General features: G+C 41.6%; 1 protein-coding gene across 6 annotated transcripts in view; it reads right to left on the bottom strand.

The window, feature by feature from the left end:
• Nucleotides 1-18357, bottom strand: part of aff2 (AF4/FMR2 family, member 2) — a 538364-nt gene that overhangs the window by 12599 nt on the left and 507408 nt on the right. For all 6 annotated transcript variants that reach the window (XM_059651333.1, XM_059651335.1, XM_059651330.1 and 3 more), the window contains 6 exons: nucleotides 15732-15795; nucleotides 15422-15558; nucleotides 12078-12149; nucleotides 11639-11732; nucleotides 8087-8136; nucleotides 1485-1708 (listed from right to left, as the gene is read on the bottom strand). In XM_059651333.1, the coding sequence (XP_059507316.1) occupies nucleotides 1485-1708; nucleotides 8087-8136; nucleotides 11639-11732; nucleotides 12078-12149; nucleotides 15422-15558; nucleotides 15732-15795 (641 nt within the window). The remainder of the gene's footprint in view (nucleotides 1-1484; nucleotides 1709-8086; nucleotides 8137-11638; nucleotides 11733-12077; nucleotides 12150-15421; nucleotides 15559-15731; nucleotides 15796-18357) is intronic.

Here is an 18357-nt window from a genome sequence, read left to right as displayed (position 1 = left end):
TATTTTAAAACTGTGTCCTCTGGTCCTGGACTAACCCATCAGCAGAAACATGCTTCCTGCCTCCACAGTGTCCAATCCCTTAATAACCTTATACGTCTCAATCAGATCCCTTCTCATCCTCCTAAACTCAAGAGTATACAAGCCCAGTCGCTCCAATCTTTCAACATATGATAGTCCCATTCCGGGAATTGATCTTGTGAACCTACACCGCACTGCCTCAATAGCAAGAATGTCCTTCCTCAAATTGGGAGACCAAAACTGCACACAATACTCCAGCTGCGGTCTCACCAGGACTCTGTACAGCTGCAGAAGAACCTCTTTGCTCCTACACTCAATTCTTCTTGTGATGAAGGCCAGCATGCTATTAGCTTTCTTCACTGCCTGCTGTACCTGCATGCTTGCTTTCATTGACTGATGTACAAGAACACCTAGATCTCGTTGTGCTTCCCCTTTACCTAACTTGACTCCATTGAGATAGTAATTTGCCTTCCTGTTCTTGCCAACAAAGTGTATAACCACACATTTATCCACATTAAACTGCATCTGCCATGCATCCGTCCACTCACCTAACCTGTCCAAATCACCCTGTATTCTCATAACATCCTCCTCACATTTCACACTGCCACCCAACTTTGTGTCATCAGCAAATCTGCTAATATTACTTCTAATGCCTTCGTCTATATTATTAATATATATCGTAAACAGCTGCGGTCCCAGCACTGAACCTTGTGGTACCCCACTGGTCACTGCCTGCCATTCCGAAAGGGACCCGTTTATTACTACTCTTTGCTTCCTGTCGGCCAGCCAATCTTCAAACCAACTCAGTATTTTGCCCCCAATACCATGTGCCCTAATTTTGTTCACCAATCTCCTGTGTGGGACTTTATCAAAGGCTTTCTGAAAGTCCAGGTACACTACATCCACTGGCTCTCCCTTATCCATCTTCATAGATACATCCTCAAAAAATTCCAGAAGATCAGTCAAGCACGATTTCCCCTTCGTAAATCCATGCTGACTCTGACCTATTCTGTTACTGCTATCCAAACTCTGACCTATTCTGTTACTGCTATCCAAACTCTGACCTATTCTGTTACTGCTATCCAATACTCTGACCTATTCTGTTACTGCTATCCATTTTAAATGGCAAAGTTCTGAGGAAGGATCACTGGACCCGAAACATTAACTCTGTTTTCTCCTTCACACGTGCTGCCAGACTTGATGAGCTTTTCCAGCAACTTTGTTTTTGTTCCTGATTTACAGCATCCGCAGTTCTTTTGGTTTTTATTGTAAATGGCATGATCAGATCACCCCTCTATTCTCCAAAACACGCTGAAGCAACTAACCTTCATAACTGGTCTTTCCTTACCATTCTGATGAATCTGCGCCAATATATTTACACTTACAGAGGCATACACCCAAGTCTTAACACGGCATATTACAACAAGGAAAACATGCATCACTTCAGCTCATGAAATAGTTCTGACCTTTGTTCTCCCTGCCCAGCTTGTCGGCCGTGTCCCAGTGTTCGTAACTCCTGAGGATGTTGTTGGTAATGTTGACGTGACTGGCAGCCATGTGGTGGATCCGCTGTGGAATGCTGATGGTCGCTGAGGGAGATGAGCCAGTGGTGCTTGTGCTGCTCCCATGAGACCCGACTGAACTGACGGGAGACGGGCTGGGAGACAAAGGGGAGGCTGTTCCTGTGGTTCTGCAGGAAGACAGGCAGAAACAAAATCACCATCTGAGCTTACCAAACAATTTGTATTTTTGTTCGGAGGTTTGTTTCTGATCCCTAATAGTCTTTCAGAAAGTTAAGAGTGAGTTACCAGTACCCATCTGCTCAGGGTACACACATCACAGCTCTGTTACAAGGGATTTCCAGAGTATTGACCCACTGAAAGTGAAGGAAAGATTATACAGTTCTGAGTTTATGTTTGCCTTGCAGGTAAACCTGTTGCATGAGGTGCACCTGAGCATCTGCTGCCCCTGCCCCTCATGATGGAAGATGTTGCAGGTTCATGAGAGTCTGTTTTTGATTTTTGGCTTTTATTATTCATTCATTCATTCATGGAATGTGGGCGTCACTGGCGAGGTCAACATTTATTGTCCATCCTTAATTTCTCAGAAGGCAGTTAAGAGGCAGCCACGTTGCTGTGGGTCTGGAGTCGCACGTCGGCCAGACCAGGTAGGTACAGCAGTTTGCTTTCTCAAAAGACCTGAGAGAACCAGATGGATTTTTCTGATAACAGTTTCATGGTCATCAACAGATTCTTAATTCCAGATTTTCTTCTCAATAAATTCAAATTCCACTATTGGATTCTAACCCTGATCCCAAAAACGTTACCTGGGTCTCTGGATTAATAGTCGATGTGAGTGACAGGGTATAATTGGTCTTGAAGTAAATAGCCCCAACCCACGTCATTTTTTCTGAAGGAACAGCCCTGCTTTTATCACAATAAATTATTGCAGTTTTGATTGTCATTTCTTTTTGCTGCTGTTGGTAATGACTGTTTTTTAAGTTGACTCTGTAGACTGTTTGCTGTCTTGAAACTGCATGTTTGCTGAGCTAAAGCAAGTTTTTGGTGTGTCGTCTACCATAAGCCACATCTTACCACAAGCCACATCCTGCCTCCAGCCCAATGGTTGACATTAGTTTCAATAAACATCCGATCAGACTTTAGCTTGGGCTCTTTACTCAGAACAGTAGACTTTTATAGGCTAGCAGGGTGACTCCATGATTTACCCTGTTGCATAGGAAAGTTACTCAGGGAGATGTGCTGAAATGCTGGACTAATTTATCTGCTCAAGTCTCAAAATACAGCCAAGCCCGCAAACATATAACTTGGGAGGTAGCTAGGTAGGGGTGAGGCTATTGGTAATAAGGGATGGGCATTGAAAAGCATAATCATAGAATCAAATTAACCCAGGCAACTAATCACAGGTTTTCTGTCCTCTATATCACTTCATGGATATCCTTACAGAGCTACGGTTGCTACCATCTAAAAGGACAAAGCCAACAGATACATGAAACATCAACATCCTGTAAGTTCCCCTCCAAGCCACTCACATCCTGACTTGGAAATATACCACCATTCCTTCACTGTCACTGAGGCAAAATCCTGGAATTCACTCCCTCACAACATTGTGGGTCTACTGATAGCACATGGTCTGCAGTGGTTCAAGAAAGCAGCTCACCACCGCCTTCTCAAGCTGATTAGTAATGGACAACAAATGCTGGCCCAACCAGGAAAACACACATCCTCTGAATGAATACACAACATTTCCAATTCTTGTGCTCTCAGATTTGACCCCTGGTCGCTGTTGTCACGGCTGATCTCAGATCAGAGTGGTTGGAACCAGCCTTAGCAATCCAACTCGGTGAGGTAAAATCGCCTGGTTTAAACCCCTTCAATAATATGGGGGAGGGGGGGGTCTCCCAGTGGAGTACAGAGAAAGTGCAACTCTCTTCTAAGACATTACCTTTCAAATGAGATGTTAAATAGAGGCTACTTCCATACATTACATTATTTTGAGGAATCATAGAATCCCTACAGTGTGGAAGCAGGACATTTGGCCTATCAAGTTCAAACTGACTCTCTGAGCAGCATCCCAACCAGACCTATTCTCCTACCCCCATCCTTGCAACTCTACATTCCCCATGGCTAAACCACCTTGCCATCCTGAGAAGGGCCTTTTTATCCCCACTCGCTTCTTTTGCCAGGCAGCCAATCTTCTACTCATGCTTGCACCTTGCCTCTAACACCATGTGCTCTTATCTTACTCAGTGGCCTCCTGTGTGGCATCTTGTCAAAAGCCTTCTGGAGGTCCAAGTAGATCAAGTCCATTGGCTCTCCTTGGTGTGCCCTGCTTGATCCCTCCTCAAAGAATTATAACAGATTTTTCAGGTATGACCTCCCTTAATGAAACCGTGCTGACTTTGTCCTAGCTTACTATGCACTTTCAAGTAATCAGAACTCTCATCCTTCACAATGGGCTCCAAAATCTTAGCCTCATCCAAGGCCAGGCTAATCAGCCTGTAATTTCTCATCTTTTGCCTTACTCCGTTTATAAACGGGAGTATTACACAAATGATTTTCTAGTCCTGTTGGATCTTCCCTGGCTCCAGTGATTCCGGAAAGATCACCACTAAAGCCTCCGCTATTTCTTTTATCTCCTTCAGAACTCTAGGGTGTCATCCATCTGGTCCAAGTAATTTATCCACCTTCAGACCTTTCAGTCTTTCTAGCACTTCGTCCTTGGTGATAGCCACCATACTCACCTCTGCTTCTTGACTCTCTGAATTTTGGGGATGTTACCCATTTCTTCATCCATGAAGACTAACACAATGTACTTGTTCGGTTCCTCCACTATTTCTTTGTTCCCCAATACTCTACTTCTTCTCCAGTGACATTTTCCAATGGGGCCAATGTCTATTTTTGCATCACTCTTTTCCTATATCGATCTGAAGAAGCTCTTGCAATCTTCTTTCGTATTACTTGCTAGCTTACCTTCCTTATTTCTTCTTCAGTTGTGCTCTGTTGGTCTTTATTGGCTTCACAATCCCCAAGCTTCTCACTGCCCGTTGCCACATTATAAGCTTTCTCTTTTGCTTTTATGCTGCCCCTGGACTTCCCTTGTCAGCCATGCACAACTGCACATCTTTGGATTGTGGAATGAAATCAACACAGACAGAATGCGCAAACTCCACACAGGCAGTCGCCTGAGGGTGGAATCGAAACCAGGTCCTTGGTGCCGTGAGGCAGCAGTGCTAAGCACTGAGCTGCCGTGCCACCCCCATGTGTGTCTCATGACATTATTTTGAGGAACAGCAAACAGGATACCTCTAATATACAGGTAGTTCTATAAGAATGCATGCTTAGATATGTGAATTGGCTGTAATATAATTGACAAATCATAGACGCTGTTTCGAAAACGCAAACTTTCTTCTACGGTTCATGTATAGCAATTTTCTACAGCTATTTTCCTACATCACGATTTTCTACGACAATTTCCTCTAGCACGAGGTCACATAAGAAGGCAACTATCACGTTATAGGAGAACTACCTGTACTGGCCAATATTCATCCCCAAACAACATCACTGAAACACATGATCTGGTCATTAATAAGTAAAGCTGATCCACCCTCTCTGAACACTACCACATGGATGATTCTGGCATCACGCCGTGTACATTTGCTATCACATTTCCCGTATTACAACAATGATCACACTTTTGAAAAATGCTTCATTGGTTTCAAAGTGCTTAGTGATGCCCTTTGTTTGAGAAAGTCCAAATATTACTGCAAGACTCCTGTTCTGTAATGTGCCTTCAAAAAAAGATGTTGTTGACAACTTGGGCAAAATAAAATTGTGCTTGGCCATGCAGTTTTGGACATTGGCACAGCTAGTAATGGTACATGCTAGAGAGTGTTGATGAAGTGACCTGGCTCTTGTAGACCAGAAGGTCAAAACTGGGATGCGACAGACAGCTAGAGAGGGACTCCGTCGAGAAAAAGCCAATTGACTGACTCAAATCCAGCCTGTTTATCTCCTTAAAATAATTAGGAAACAAACAGTTGTATTGGAGGAAACAGATGCTGCTGAACCTGTAGGCAGTCCCTTTGTTCACTATGTTAGTGGGCTGCTTTTGTGATCAATACTTTAAACAGCTTGCAAATGCTCAGAGGAGCTTGATTAACACTCTGATGCATGATTTTATTTTATGAATCAATCAGAGCTCTGTTATTTCATTCATAATAATTACACTCAATCCCTCCTTATTGGTTCTGACAAGAGCCCTGAATAAATGTTGTATTGAAAAACATTTAGGCCAGATTAAATCCAGCTAAATTCTCAGTCATAATCACAATCACCAGGCATTGTAAAAGTGATGGCTATTTGCTGATCAACCGTGACTTGGATTGCTTTTAAACTTAGATCTTAACATCTATCAATAAAATATGCATCAGTCCTTCAGCAAATCTAAACATTGTGACTCTGAGACTAAAGGCCGATATTAAATTGAAAGATGGCAGCTCAGGAGGTGAGTAAATCACATTAACTGTTGACAATTCTCCTTTATCGAAGGCAGCCAGTGTATTGCAAGGTTATATCAAGTCCCTGGACAGGAGAAAGAAATGAATGGATCGCATGTTAAATATAAAGACAAGTGCTGACTGGAAGTGGCTGGAACAAGAGAAAGCTGGCCTGGTTATACCCTGATCACTCCTGAAGCAAAGACAAGCTCTCTCAATGTACACAATGAAGGCAGCTCAGAAAGCTTGACAATCTCATACAGTTGGGATCTCCTATATACTTGGCACATGAATGATGCAGACGGTTATTAATATGCAAATCATCCAGCAACTTGTGATGAGTAAGAGAAACCCCCTGAATTGTTAATTATCAAGTTGCAATTTAATTTGCTAAAATAAAACTTTCTTGCTCTTGACCCAATATCCAGGAGTAACATCCTCCTGAGGAAGATTTGCTAGCACTCTCAGGGAGGAAGTTTAGAATGAAAACAAATTGCTTATGGGAAATACAAAAGCTGTAAATGAAATAGTAAAGCAGCAGAAACAAGTCCTGGAATCAACCAGGGTCAAAATACAGAATACAAAATACAGAACAAAATACAGAAACAAAAACAGTATGATAAAAACAAACACTCTATTTGAATGCCTGCAGCATTTACCAACAAAATAGGTAAATTCATGGTGCCAGTTCAATTTAAAGAGTATTATTTAATTGTCGTTATGGAGATGTGGTGGCATGGTGACCAAGAGTGGGAACTAAACATTAAAGGGTATTTGACATTTAGGAACAAGGGACTAAAAGGGAAAGGAGGTGGCTAGTGCTGATAATAAGGAAAGGTATTGAGATATTAGTGAAAGAACATCCTTGGACGAATAAGAGTCTGGGCGGAGCTAAGCAACAGGACATCAAACACTGGTAGCTGTGGTTTTTGGGCTACCAAATAGCAGTACTAATGTAGGGCACAGTATAAATAAGGACATTAGAATGTATTTAGTGAGGGGAAATGAAGTAATCATGGCTGACTTCAATCTGCATCGGGGGTGGATAAGTATTACGAGCATCAATGCTGTGAAGCATGAATTCCTAGAATGTGTTTGAGAAAGTTTTCTGAAGTAATAAGTTAGGGAGCCAACTGGAAAACAGGCTATTTTAGCTCTATTATTATGCAATGAGAAAAGGTTTTGCAATAAAAGACTTGTAATAAAATGGCTTTTAGGAAATAGTGACACAGTATAATGGAATTTCTCATTAAGTTTGAAAATGATGTAATCCAATCTGAAACTACGGCCCTTAAATCTTAGCAAGAGCAATTACAGAGGTAAGAACAGCTGTCTGTGGTAGATTGGAAAATACATTAACAAGTTTGATAGGTAGGCATTGGTCACATGTTTAGAAATGCTGCTTGGTTTTCAAAATAAAATCATGTACTACTATAAATCAAAATAGGAAACAGGAAAAGCAAAAGAGCAATAGTTAACAATGAAAATTAAAGATTGCATTAGATCAAAGGTGAGTGATTATAAAATTGTCAAAACATATTGTAAGGCTGAGAATTGGGAGAGAGTCAGCAATGGGGAACTGAATTGATAAACAGAGAGAGAAAATACAATATGAATAAAATATAGAAAGAAACATAAAACGTGGGGTGTAAAAGCTTCTGTATGTACTCATAAAAGGATAAATTCATAAAAGTTAGCAAAAGTCTATGAGTCTGTGAAAAGTAGAGGCATGAGAGCGATCATGACCAGTTAATCTACTTTTTGACTTGTTGATTGATGGATTCATATTGGCCAGGATTACCTCCCTTTCTTAAAAGAAAAGCCTAGGATCTTTTACATCCATGTAAGATAGCTAATTTTGCCTCAGTTTAACATCTCATTAGAAAATGACAATGCAGCATCTGGAAAACCTGTGTCAACTTGTTTTTGTCAGTAGGCTCTGGCGTTGGACTTGAACCTTGAACTGCGCTGCCATAGCAGTAATTAGTGGTACTGACAGACACCACAGTCCAGCAAAATTTCGTCCCTGAGAATTATGAAGGGGGAACTTACTTTCCATTTGTTCCCCAAGGCGAAGGAGCTTGTGAGGCTTTTGAGGAACTCTGTAACAGAAAAAAGTCATGCATGAAAATACAAGAGACTGCTACCAGTTTTCCAATCAGCAGTAAAACACATCCAGTTTAAGATCATTTCTTTGCATGGGGAAGCGCCATGCTGCAACATACATTGTGAAGGGCTTTGTTACTACATTAGTTAACATAACGTAAAAGAGCAACAACGTACTGAAATCTATCCATAATTATTGCAAGGGACAACTTCTTGGTCGTATTAACAATGGATTCCACAATAATAACAGTACAACCAACTTTTCCACTACTTGAATCAAACAGCATCATTGATGCAGAGAAGAACCCCAAGGCATGTTGCAAAGGCAATATAGGATACGGTAATACTGAGTATAAACAATGAACTAAAGGCAACAAGTTCAAATCTTGCTCTGGAAAGCTATAAATCTGATGGCTTGTGTGTTAGCCTCAAACATTCTGGAAGGTTTCAAAAGTCAACACTCAAAACAAAAGCAAAATACTGCAAATGCTGGAGATCTGAAATGAGAACAGCAATTGTTGGAGAAATTCAGCTTGTCTAACAGCGTCTGTAAAGAGAGAGAGGCAGAGTTATTGTTTCAAATCTTAATTCTGAAGAAGAGACATACTGGATTTGAAGCATTAGCCCTTGATTCTTTTGTCACAGATGCTGATTTCTCCAGCATTTTCTGTTCCCTTTCCAAAAGCCAACAGCTTGACTAATACCCCAATGCAACCATCTCATTGACCTTTAGTGGCCTTTGGAGTGACTCAGCAACTGCTTATTTCTAATAGGATTGCTTCATGAAGGAACACTTACACAGGGTGGACAACAAATATGGCTACCTTTTCTGCTGTCTGATCCTGGAGAAAAGCTTACTGCAGAGATATTCCAGAAAATTCTACCTGGAATTGACATCAAAGTAATCAAGGGCGGGTTGATGTATCCAAAGGGACCAGAAGTCCACTAGGAAACATACTGCTTGGATCAGAATATTAATCAAATGGCAGTTCAGAACAAACAACCAGCAAGTGCTGACTACTCAAATGTTAATTTTGCAATTCACTCCAGGCATAATGTGCAGATGATGAATAAGTGTTTACAAAGGTTTTCGGAGAACTGGGTGTCAGATTGAATTTCAAGTGCTGACCATTAAAAATAAAATCAATAAGAACATTTAATCCATTTAACAAACATGCTTTGATACTGTTTAGAACAAATGGAGACCAGAAGTTACTGCTGGGATCAAGGAGGTGCTAAAGTATAGCAAAGCTATGGATGTTTAAAGCACATTCACCAACAATTTGCATTTCTACAGCACCCTGACAGTAAAGTATCCCAAGGCGCTTCACAAGGGCTCTGTTTGTCAACATTTGACACATGTTAGGGTAGATGACCAGGGTTTGGTGAAAGTCACAGCTTTTAAGAAGTATCTTACACAAAGATAGAGAGTGGAGGAGAGGTGAAGAGGTTCAGGGAGAGAATTTCAGAGCTTCAGCCCAGGGTAGCTGGTAAAAATAGCCACCACTAATTGACTGATTAAAAACAAGAGGCCGAAATTCAAGAAGTTCAGGGATACTGAAGGCTTGTCGGGCCGGGGACGTTACAGCAGTCCTTGCCAAATTTTCCAACTTGGACCCCATTTTAAGGTTTAAAAGTTGTTGTGGCCCATTAGTGAGAGTGGAGGAACTGGGAGCTTGTTCGAGAGGAAGGCGCAAAGTTATAGCTTGGCCAGAAGCTACTGTGGCAACTGCCATTTCAGAGCTTGCAACCCTAAAGTTTCTGCTTGCAACTGCACTTGGGGTCCCTCTTCCCGCTTTCGGAAGCCCTGGTTTACAGAGCTAGCAAGGTGCTAGGCTGTAGAGGTGCTGAAAACCAGGTTGGGAAGTGTGAAATCAAGCAATTGCCCAACTGGGAGCCATTGTAGGTTCGTGAGCCACAGTGGGCAATGGTTAAATAGAATTTGGTACTGGTTACGATACATTAAGAGGGGCCCAGAAGGAACAGATTTGAAACACTGACTGTATTTTCTATCCACAGATGCTGCCAGAGCTGCTGAGTTTCTCTAGCACTCGCAGTTATCGTTTCAAGTCAACATGTAAACAAGCTTCTCTTAACTCCCTCCTCACTTTCTTACTGATCACCTTAAAGTTATTGACAGTGATTCCCGCCAACTCGAGGGGATAGCTTTTCACTATCAGAGCTATCAAGATATTTGTCACTTTAAAAGCTTTTAAGGTTCTCCTGATGTTCTGTTCTTTATGGAAATATTCCTAGCAGTTTAAGATCATGCTGAAATAACAAAGTGTAGAGCTGGCTGAACACAGCAGGCCAAGCAGCATCTTAGGAGCCGGAAAGCTGACGTTTCGGGCCAGCTCCACTCCTAGTTATCTTGGATTCTCCAGCATCTGCAGTTCCTATTATCTCTAAAGTCATGCTGAAGCTACTTTAGTGAGAATAATACCAATGAACTGATTTCTGGCATTCAGAACTAGAGGCCATTCAGCCCATTGAGCCTGATACTCCATTCAACAAGCCCACAGTTGCTGTCTACTTCTGAGCCATTTACCCCACTGTCGCTCCTTTTCCTAAGGCATCCTTATAGGTCACAGAGACAAATAATACAAAAACAGACCCGTTGGTCCGAGCAGTCCATGCTGACTATAATCCCAAAATAAATGAGTCCTACCAGCCTGCTCTTGGCCCATACCCAGCAAACCTTTCCTGTTCACGTACTAATCTAACTGTCTTTTAAATGTTGTAATTGTACCCACATCCATTGCTTCCTCAAGAAGTTCATTCCACACACGAACCACCCTCAGTGTAAAAAAAACCCAATATTTTTATAAATCTCTTTCCTCACACCTTAAAAATATGCCCCCTATTCTTGAAATCTTCCATGCTGGAGAAAAAAAAATCTACTATTGACTCTATCTATACCCCTAATGATTTCATAACACTCCATAAGGTCCCCTTTCTACTTCCTACGCTCCAGTGAGAAAAGTCCCAGCCTTGCTTTATTGACTCAAATCTTCCACACCTGGAAACCTCCTGATAAATCCCTTCAAAACCCCCTCCAGCTTAATAAAACCCTTCCTATAACAGGGTGACCAGAACTGGACACAGTACTCCAGAAGAGGCCTTGTCTAACAAAAGCTAATAACCTCAACCTTGCATGTTCCAAGCGCCCCCAGCATCCATGGTTATTTACAAGAAAGAGCTGTGGATTCTCACTACCCAATTTTAAAGGGAAGTACTGTTTCTTAATTTCTTCTTTTACCTAGATTAGCTATAATTGTAAGATTATATCTCTTCACTTTTGCTATCACCTATTTGAGGAAATACATTCTAACTTGCCCATCTGGTTGCCATAGCCCAGTAATGTTGCTTAGAAACCAGGGTTTACCACTGGGGGAAGGCAGCTGGACTCAGCAATGTACAACACTTGAATAAACACTACTATGGTGACAGCGCTGTTTTAAAAACATATTCCACCCCCCACCAAAATCATTAAAATACCTTAAAATATTCCATCAAGGATCGGGAATACTTCATAGCATGGTCCTTCTTAAGTCTGAACATTCGCAAATAGAGAAGTGACAAGCATCGGTAACTAGATCAAATTAGAGATATATTGTGTTAAGGTTAACATTCAGTAAAGCAATACAATGTAATTAAATGATGTTTCTCATGTTGGATTCTTGAGGAACACAGTACAGGTAGATTGATACAAAGTCAAAATTGCACATTTTGCCTGGTTAAGCAAAGTAAGGAATTTCGGTAATGAATAAATGTCACAAAATAGCATTGCAGAATCTTCTGTAATTTCTGAATGTGTGAGAAGGTAAAAATTTGTTTCATTAATTTATGTTCTTTATGAAGTAATGATACGCTTATAATATCACAAAGTAGTTGACTTTAAGCTCATTCACCTGAAAGCTGGCTCACTGAAACTCACCATAATACTGCCAGTTTCTTATCAGCTAATGTGGCCATAGAACCTGTGAAATTCTTTAACCTCATGGCATACCTTGGGAAAGAAACAACAAATAATTAATGACCCTGACTGGTGTGCAATGCATGAGCAGCTTTTATTACTTTTTCAGGAATAGGGGAAACATATGGGCAATATCTGTCCTTTGCACAAAGTGACACATTGGTCTTAATGTACAACCGTCTGGATTTTCCAACTGGAATCAAAATATCTCCTTACAGACAAATCCCACTCTTGGCTAGGAGTGAGAATGTTGTGTTATCACATCCATCACCCATTCTACAATCTGCCAAGTCCTTTTTTTTACTGAATCCAATGAAAAGGAAAAGAAAAATAGGGAGCGATGTATAATGTCCAAGAGTCCTAATTACCTCCCTACTGTGCTCCATACACATAGCCATTTGTAGCTATGCAGAAATACAACTCTGGGCTGATCCGTGAAAATTGACAGCAAATAGCATACTCGCATTGTTCACTGCACAGCATTAAACCCATTTTGAACCATTCAGGTGTGAAAATACCCACATTGTAAGATCTAAACTCTCGGCTTCAAGTTCATTTGCATGGCATTTTGTGAGATGTGCACACACATCATCATAGGTACTCTGGAAAGGGACTGCATTATTGCTGAATTGAGCTGTTAAGCTTGATTCCTTGTGTGTAGCAATGTGAAAAGCAAGAAGAGATTTTGTTCTACATTCTACTGCCTGAGGAACTGGTGTCATCAGGCACTCAGTCACTGTGACATCTCAACTTAATATGATTTTGTAGCTTGGGGACGTAAAAGGGAAACATTTGCATCAACAAGTCTGATCTCTCAATTTTCATCTTGTTGCAGTTACTAAAATTAGACATCATGCCCCAGCTAATAAAGGAAGTGACCTTTCATATTACAGTGCATCAACATCACTTCGTGTATCACTGAAAAAATAGCTAGAAACATATGGACACATATGTAGGAAAACACTAAATTAACAACAGGCTTCAGAATGAGTTATTGATCTCTACTGGCGCATCCCCATTTAGTTTTCTGGTTAGCTTATATAGATTTCTGTTGAGTAAGGATATCTGAAATCAAGACAGGTAAATGGAATTAAGGTGTACATCAATCATAATCAAAGATATGAACTATTTTTATCCTTTATTCATTTACAGGATGAGGGCGTCGCTGGCTAGGGCAGCATTTATTGCCCATCCCTAATTGCCCAGAGGGCAGCTAAGAGTCAACCACATTACTGTGGGTCTGGAGTCACATGTAATCCAGACCAGGTAAGGATGGCAGTTTCCTTCCCTAAAGGACATTAGTGAACCAGGTGGGTTTTTCCCCAACAATGGATTCATTAGATTCTTAATTCCAGACATTTATTGTATTCAAATTCCACCATCTGCTGTGGTGGGATTCAAACCCAGAACATTTTCTGGATCTCTGAATTAACAGTCCAGCGATAATACCACTGGGGCCATTGCTTCTCCTAAACTAAATTGCACTTAAATTGCTCCTTGCACAACCTCAGGATATCCCTTTATTTTGCAGCCAATAAAGTACTTCTGAAGAATACTTAAATGATTAAGCCATTCTGCCCCTTGAGTTCACTCCCATTCTAGTTCATAGCTCATCATCTACCTCAATGTGATTTTTTTCATTTTTCCCATGTCCCTTAACATCACTGGTTAAATATCTGTTGATCTCAATCGTGAACTTACCTAATGTTCGAGTCCTTTGGGGCAGAGAACTCCAAAGAATCAGTAAACCCTGAGTGAAGAGGCTCTTACCTGTTTCAGTCCTTGCATCTTATTTGAAGATGGTAACTCTTGGTTCTAGAGCCTATGGGAAGCATCCATTCTGCTTCTCCCCTGTTCAATCTTTTCAAAAATTTGTGCACTTTAATGAGATTTCACCTCATCCTTTTCAATTGTAGACAATGTAAGCTCAATCCTCACAGTCTACTCTCATAGGACATCCCAGGAATTAATCTGGTAAATCTCTGCTTCTCTCCCTCTATAGTAGGTCTCTTTCCTTAGGCAAGGGACCGTGACTTCACCTATTACTCCAGGTGCATACCAACCATGGTTCTATACAATTAGGAGCAAGACATCTCTGCTCCTGTACTCAAATTCTCATTATAAAGACCAACATACCGTGTGCCTTCCAAGTTGCTTATATTGTTGTAATGTTGGAAACACAGTAGCTAATTTGCTCCCACAGATAAGCAATGTGATTATGGACAGGCAATCTGATTTAAGTGTTGCCTGAGGAATAATCATTGGCCTAGGTGGCTCTGCAGGGCTCCCAGCTCTTCTTTGAATGGTGTGTTGTAATATTTCACATCCACCTGAGAGAACATAGAGGTTCTCAGTTTGACAACTCATCTAAAAGATGACACCTTCCTTTTCCTGTTTCCCTCTCCTATTCCATAATTAAGAACCACCTAAACTTTATGCTACCCTCTGGTTCAGTTGAGAACTTGACACATTCTGACTGTTTAATTGTCAGTGCAAGTTGTGCAAACAATAATTTTTTGTTGTAGGAAATCAGATTATTGATAGGAATTCTGGATTGGGCCTTGAATTCATTTTATTCCAAGGAATAAAGTCAAGGAAGTATTTCATGCTGTAACTGAGCTATGGTGGCGTGACTGATATTTTATTCCAAAAAGATGCCACCATAAGTCAAAAAATAATTTTCCACCAACCACACAATTGAGCAACATCAGGCATGAGTTCCAGTGCTGTTATGATGTCGGGTACATTGGCAGTATGCCCAAATGATCGGGAAATTGAATCAAACAATATGTTTTCTCGCTTATTTGAAAGCAATAGCTATAAGGCTGTACTCAGATGGCCCACACTTGCAAAAAAATAACAGGAACAAAGCTTTTACTTTTGGATTTGTTTCACAGTTGGGCAGTGCTCACTAAACAACCCCGAGTGCAAAATTGTACATAAGCGCAAGTCTGTCTCTCCCTGTTTCTTTCTTCTAAAGTATGTGACGTCTCCTTTCTCAGTTAATTTACCATATGCATTACCTAGCTTCTCTGAACTTGGGTATTATCTTCCTTAGATTTGGTGCAAGGTGAACTTTTTATTTGGTCACATAGTGAGTCAAGTGACTCCAAACATCATGAAGTAATAACATACATAAATTATGAGGGAACAAAATAGCATGTGTCACAAGTCACTTTAAATATTGAGTTCTGAAATATGACATCATTGTATAGATCTTAATCTTCTATCCTGATTTCCTCACAGCAGGTTATTAATTATCATCTAAAAATGATTAGTAAAATTATCTTCAAAAAGACATTAACCTGATGAGTTCCACGGTCTCAGAATACATGGTGTATGGGGATTTTGCTTCTAATGGATCACGCTCCATGGCATTTCCACATTCAATGAATGATAGTGCTGCATCTGCATAATTAACTGCTTTTCCAAATTTATCAAGCTGAAAATTAAAAAAGAAAAGAACTTTAGTGATGTGAATCTCAACAAGCGGCAACATAATTTCACTTCTCACCAGTGATACAGCAGCAGCCTCCTCTTGTAACTATTAATTTAGGTTATTTCATTGATACAAGAGAGAAAAAAAAACACGAGAAAGAAGAAAGCATGCCTTACCAGTGCATCAGCTCTGTGTTTCAGCTTCTTGGCTTCTTGCATGTAGTAATCAGCATTATGAAACCTGCAGAACAGTAATCATCAGTCACAGTCAAGAATCTGTGTTTTTGGAGAGTTGAACAGCCAGTCTCTGTCATACCCGGGGACGGTAATCTATTCTCAGAGGTCAGCAGAAAGGAGCGCTGAGTCGAATGTCTCCCCACCACTGTCACTTGTCACTTACCGTAAAATTACACTTGCTGCTTGGAAAGGCAAGACACACAGCCAAGCAAAGTCTTTGTCCTAGTGAACTCAAAAGACAATCGTCTACTTGAGGGGGGAAAAATAATAACCCGGTCCTGGCAATATCTTTGAAGTGGTTGTTTTTATTTAGCATGCTTTTGCACTGCTGCAAGCCTGTCTGAACAGCTGGACCGAAGTAAACAAATGTACCAGCTGTTTAATCCTCAACCACAACATTTTGCAATCTGTACTTGTAATAGATTGCAAATATGATTTACACCCAACCCATTATGCTTATGCACTGCTGCTCATAGAGGCATCATTAGCGTTACCATGAAGGTCGTGCCTTCTCAACCTTCATACTTGTCTGAGGCACGGTGACCCTCAAATTCAACTCACCACTAGTCGTCTCTCTCCAATGGGAGAGCAGTCCCACAGTGCTCTGGACAAAGTGGAGTTTTGCATTGTTTAAGAACTGCAACTGGTGCGATAGGGTTATAAATGTTATGAGGGAAGGGGAGACAAAGCTCCTGGAAATCACCATTATTTATACATGTTCTATTATCTACTAAGGTGAGGGGGGTAAGTTCAAAGGAGATGTGAGGGGCAATTTTTTTTTTACACAGAGCGTAGTAGGTGTGTGGGACTGGCTGCCTGCGGTGGTGGTGGAGGCAGACACGATAGGACCATTTGAGGGATGTTTAGATAAGCGCGCGAACATGCAATGAATGGAAAGATATGGACCAAGGGCTGGCAGACGAGATTTATTTAAGTCAATAAATGTGGAGCTGGAAAAGCACAGCAGTTCAGACAACAGGACCAGGGAAGTCAATGTTTTGGGCTGAAACCCTTCATCAGGATTGGACGGGGTAGAGGAGCCAGAGATAAATGGGAGAGGGGGTGTGTGGGTGAGATGGAGGTAGGTAGAAACAGGTTGGGGATATTGTGGTTGGTCAGTGGGAAGGGTAGAGTGGATAGGTGAGTCGGAAGATGGACAGATTAGGGGAGGAGAAATTATGAAGCTGGTGAAGTCAATAGTCAGGCCATTGGGCTGTAAGCTCCCAAGGCAAAATATGAGGTGTTGTTCCTCCAGTTTACGTTTGGCCTCATGTCACTAGGAGCAGTTAAAGTGGATGGCAACCAGAAAGTCAGGTTGGTTGGCATGTGCACAGCAGAGATGTTCTGCAAACTGGTCCCTGAATCTGCGTTCAGTATCCCCGATCTCGAATGGGCCACATCGGGAGCGACGGATACAATAGATCAGGTTAGGTGAAGTGCAGGTGAATCTCCGCCGGGCCCGAAAGGATTATTTGGGGCCTTGGACGAAGGTGAGATGGGGGGTTGTGGGGAGATGTAGGGGCAGGTGTAGTACTCCTGCGGTTGCAGGCAAAGGTACCAGGTATGGTGGAGAAGTTGGTGGGGAGTGTGAAGCTGACGAGAGAGTCACGGAGTGAATTGTCCGTGCAGAAAGCAGACGGGGGTGTGCAGTGAAATATCTTTTTGGTGGTGGGGTCTGGTTGCAGGTGGCGAAAATAGAACATAGAACATAGAAAAGTACAGCACAGTACAGGCCCTTCGGCCCACAATGTTGTGCCGTGGAATAATCCTGATCCAAAAATAAAATAACCTAACCTACATTTCCCTCAATTCACTGCTGTCCATGTGCATGTCCAGCAGTCGCTTAAATGTGACTAATTGAGTCCGCTTCCACGGCTACCACTGGCAATCTATTCCATGCGCTCACAACTCTCTGGGTGAAGAACCTCCCTCTGACGTCTCCTCTATACCTTCCTCCTAACACCTTTAAAACTATGACCCCTCATGGCAGTCAGTCCTGCCCTGGGGAAAAGTCTCTGGCTATCGACTCTATCCATGCCTCTCGTTACCTTGTACAGCTCGATCAGGTCACCTCTCTTCCTCCTTCTCTCCAGAGAGAAAAGTCCGAGCTCAGTCAACCTCTCCTCGTAAGACAAGCCCTCCAGTCCAGGCAGCATCCTGGTAAACCTCCTTTGCACCCTCTCCAAAGCCTCCACATTTTTCCTATAATAGGACGACCAGAACTGGGCACAATATTCCAAGTGTGGTCTCACCAGGGTTTTGTAGAGCTGCAGCATAACCTCACGGCTCTTAAACTTGTTCCCCCGTTAATGAAATGTGAGAGGATGATGTGTTGCATTTGGAGGTTGGTGGGCTGGTATGTGAGGACTGAGGGGACTGTATCCCTATTGTTGTTGGGGGGAAAGACATCAAGTTCAGCCCAACATCATGGGCCAACGGGCCCATTCCTGTGCTGTACATTTCATTATTCATTCAACACTATGAGTAATACATTTGCTCTGACACACAATGCATAAAACAGCTTCCTGATTTATTAATATAATGGAAGGAGATTTATCCTCATTAC

The sequence above is a fragment of the Stegostoma tigrinum genome, chromosome 15 (assembly GCF_030684315.1).
Source record: "Stegostoma tigrinum isolate sSteTig4 chromosome 15, sSteTig4.hap1, whole genome shotgun sequence".
Classification (NCBI taxonomy): Eukaryota; Metazoa; Chordata; class Chondrichthyes; order Orectolobiformes; family Stegostomatidae; genus Stegostoma; species Stegostoma tigrinum.
Note: the sequence above shows the minus strand (reverse complement) of the source record. Positions and strands in the feature narration are given on the sequence as shown.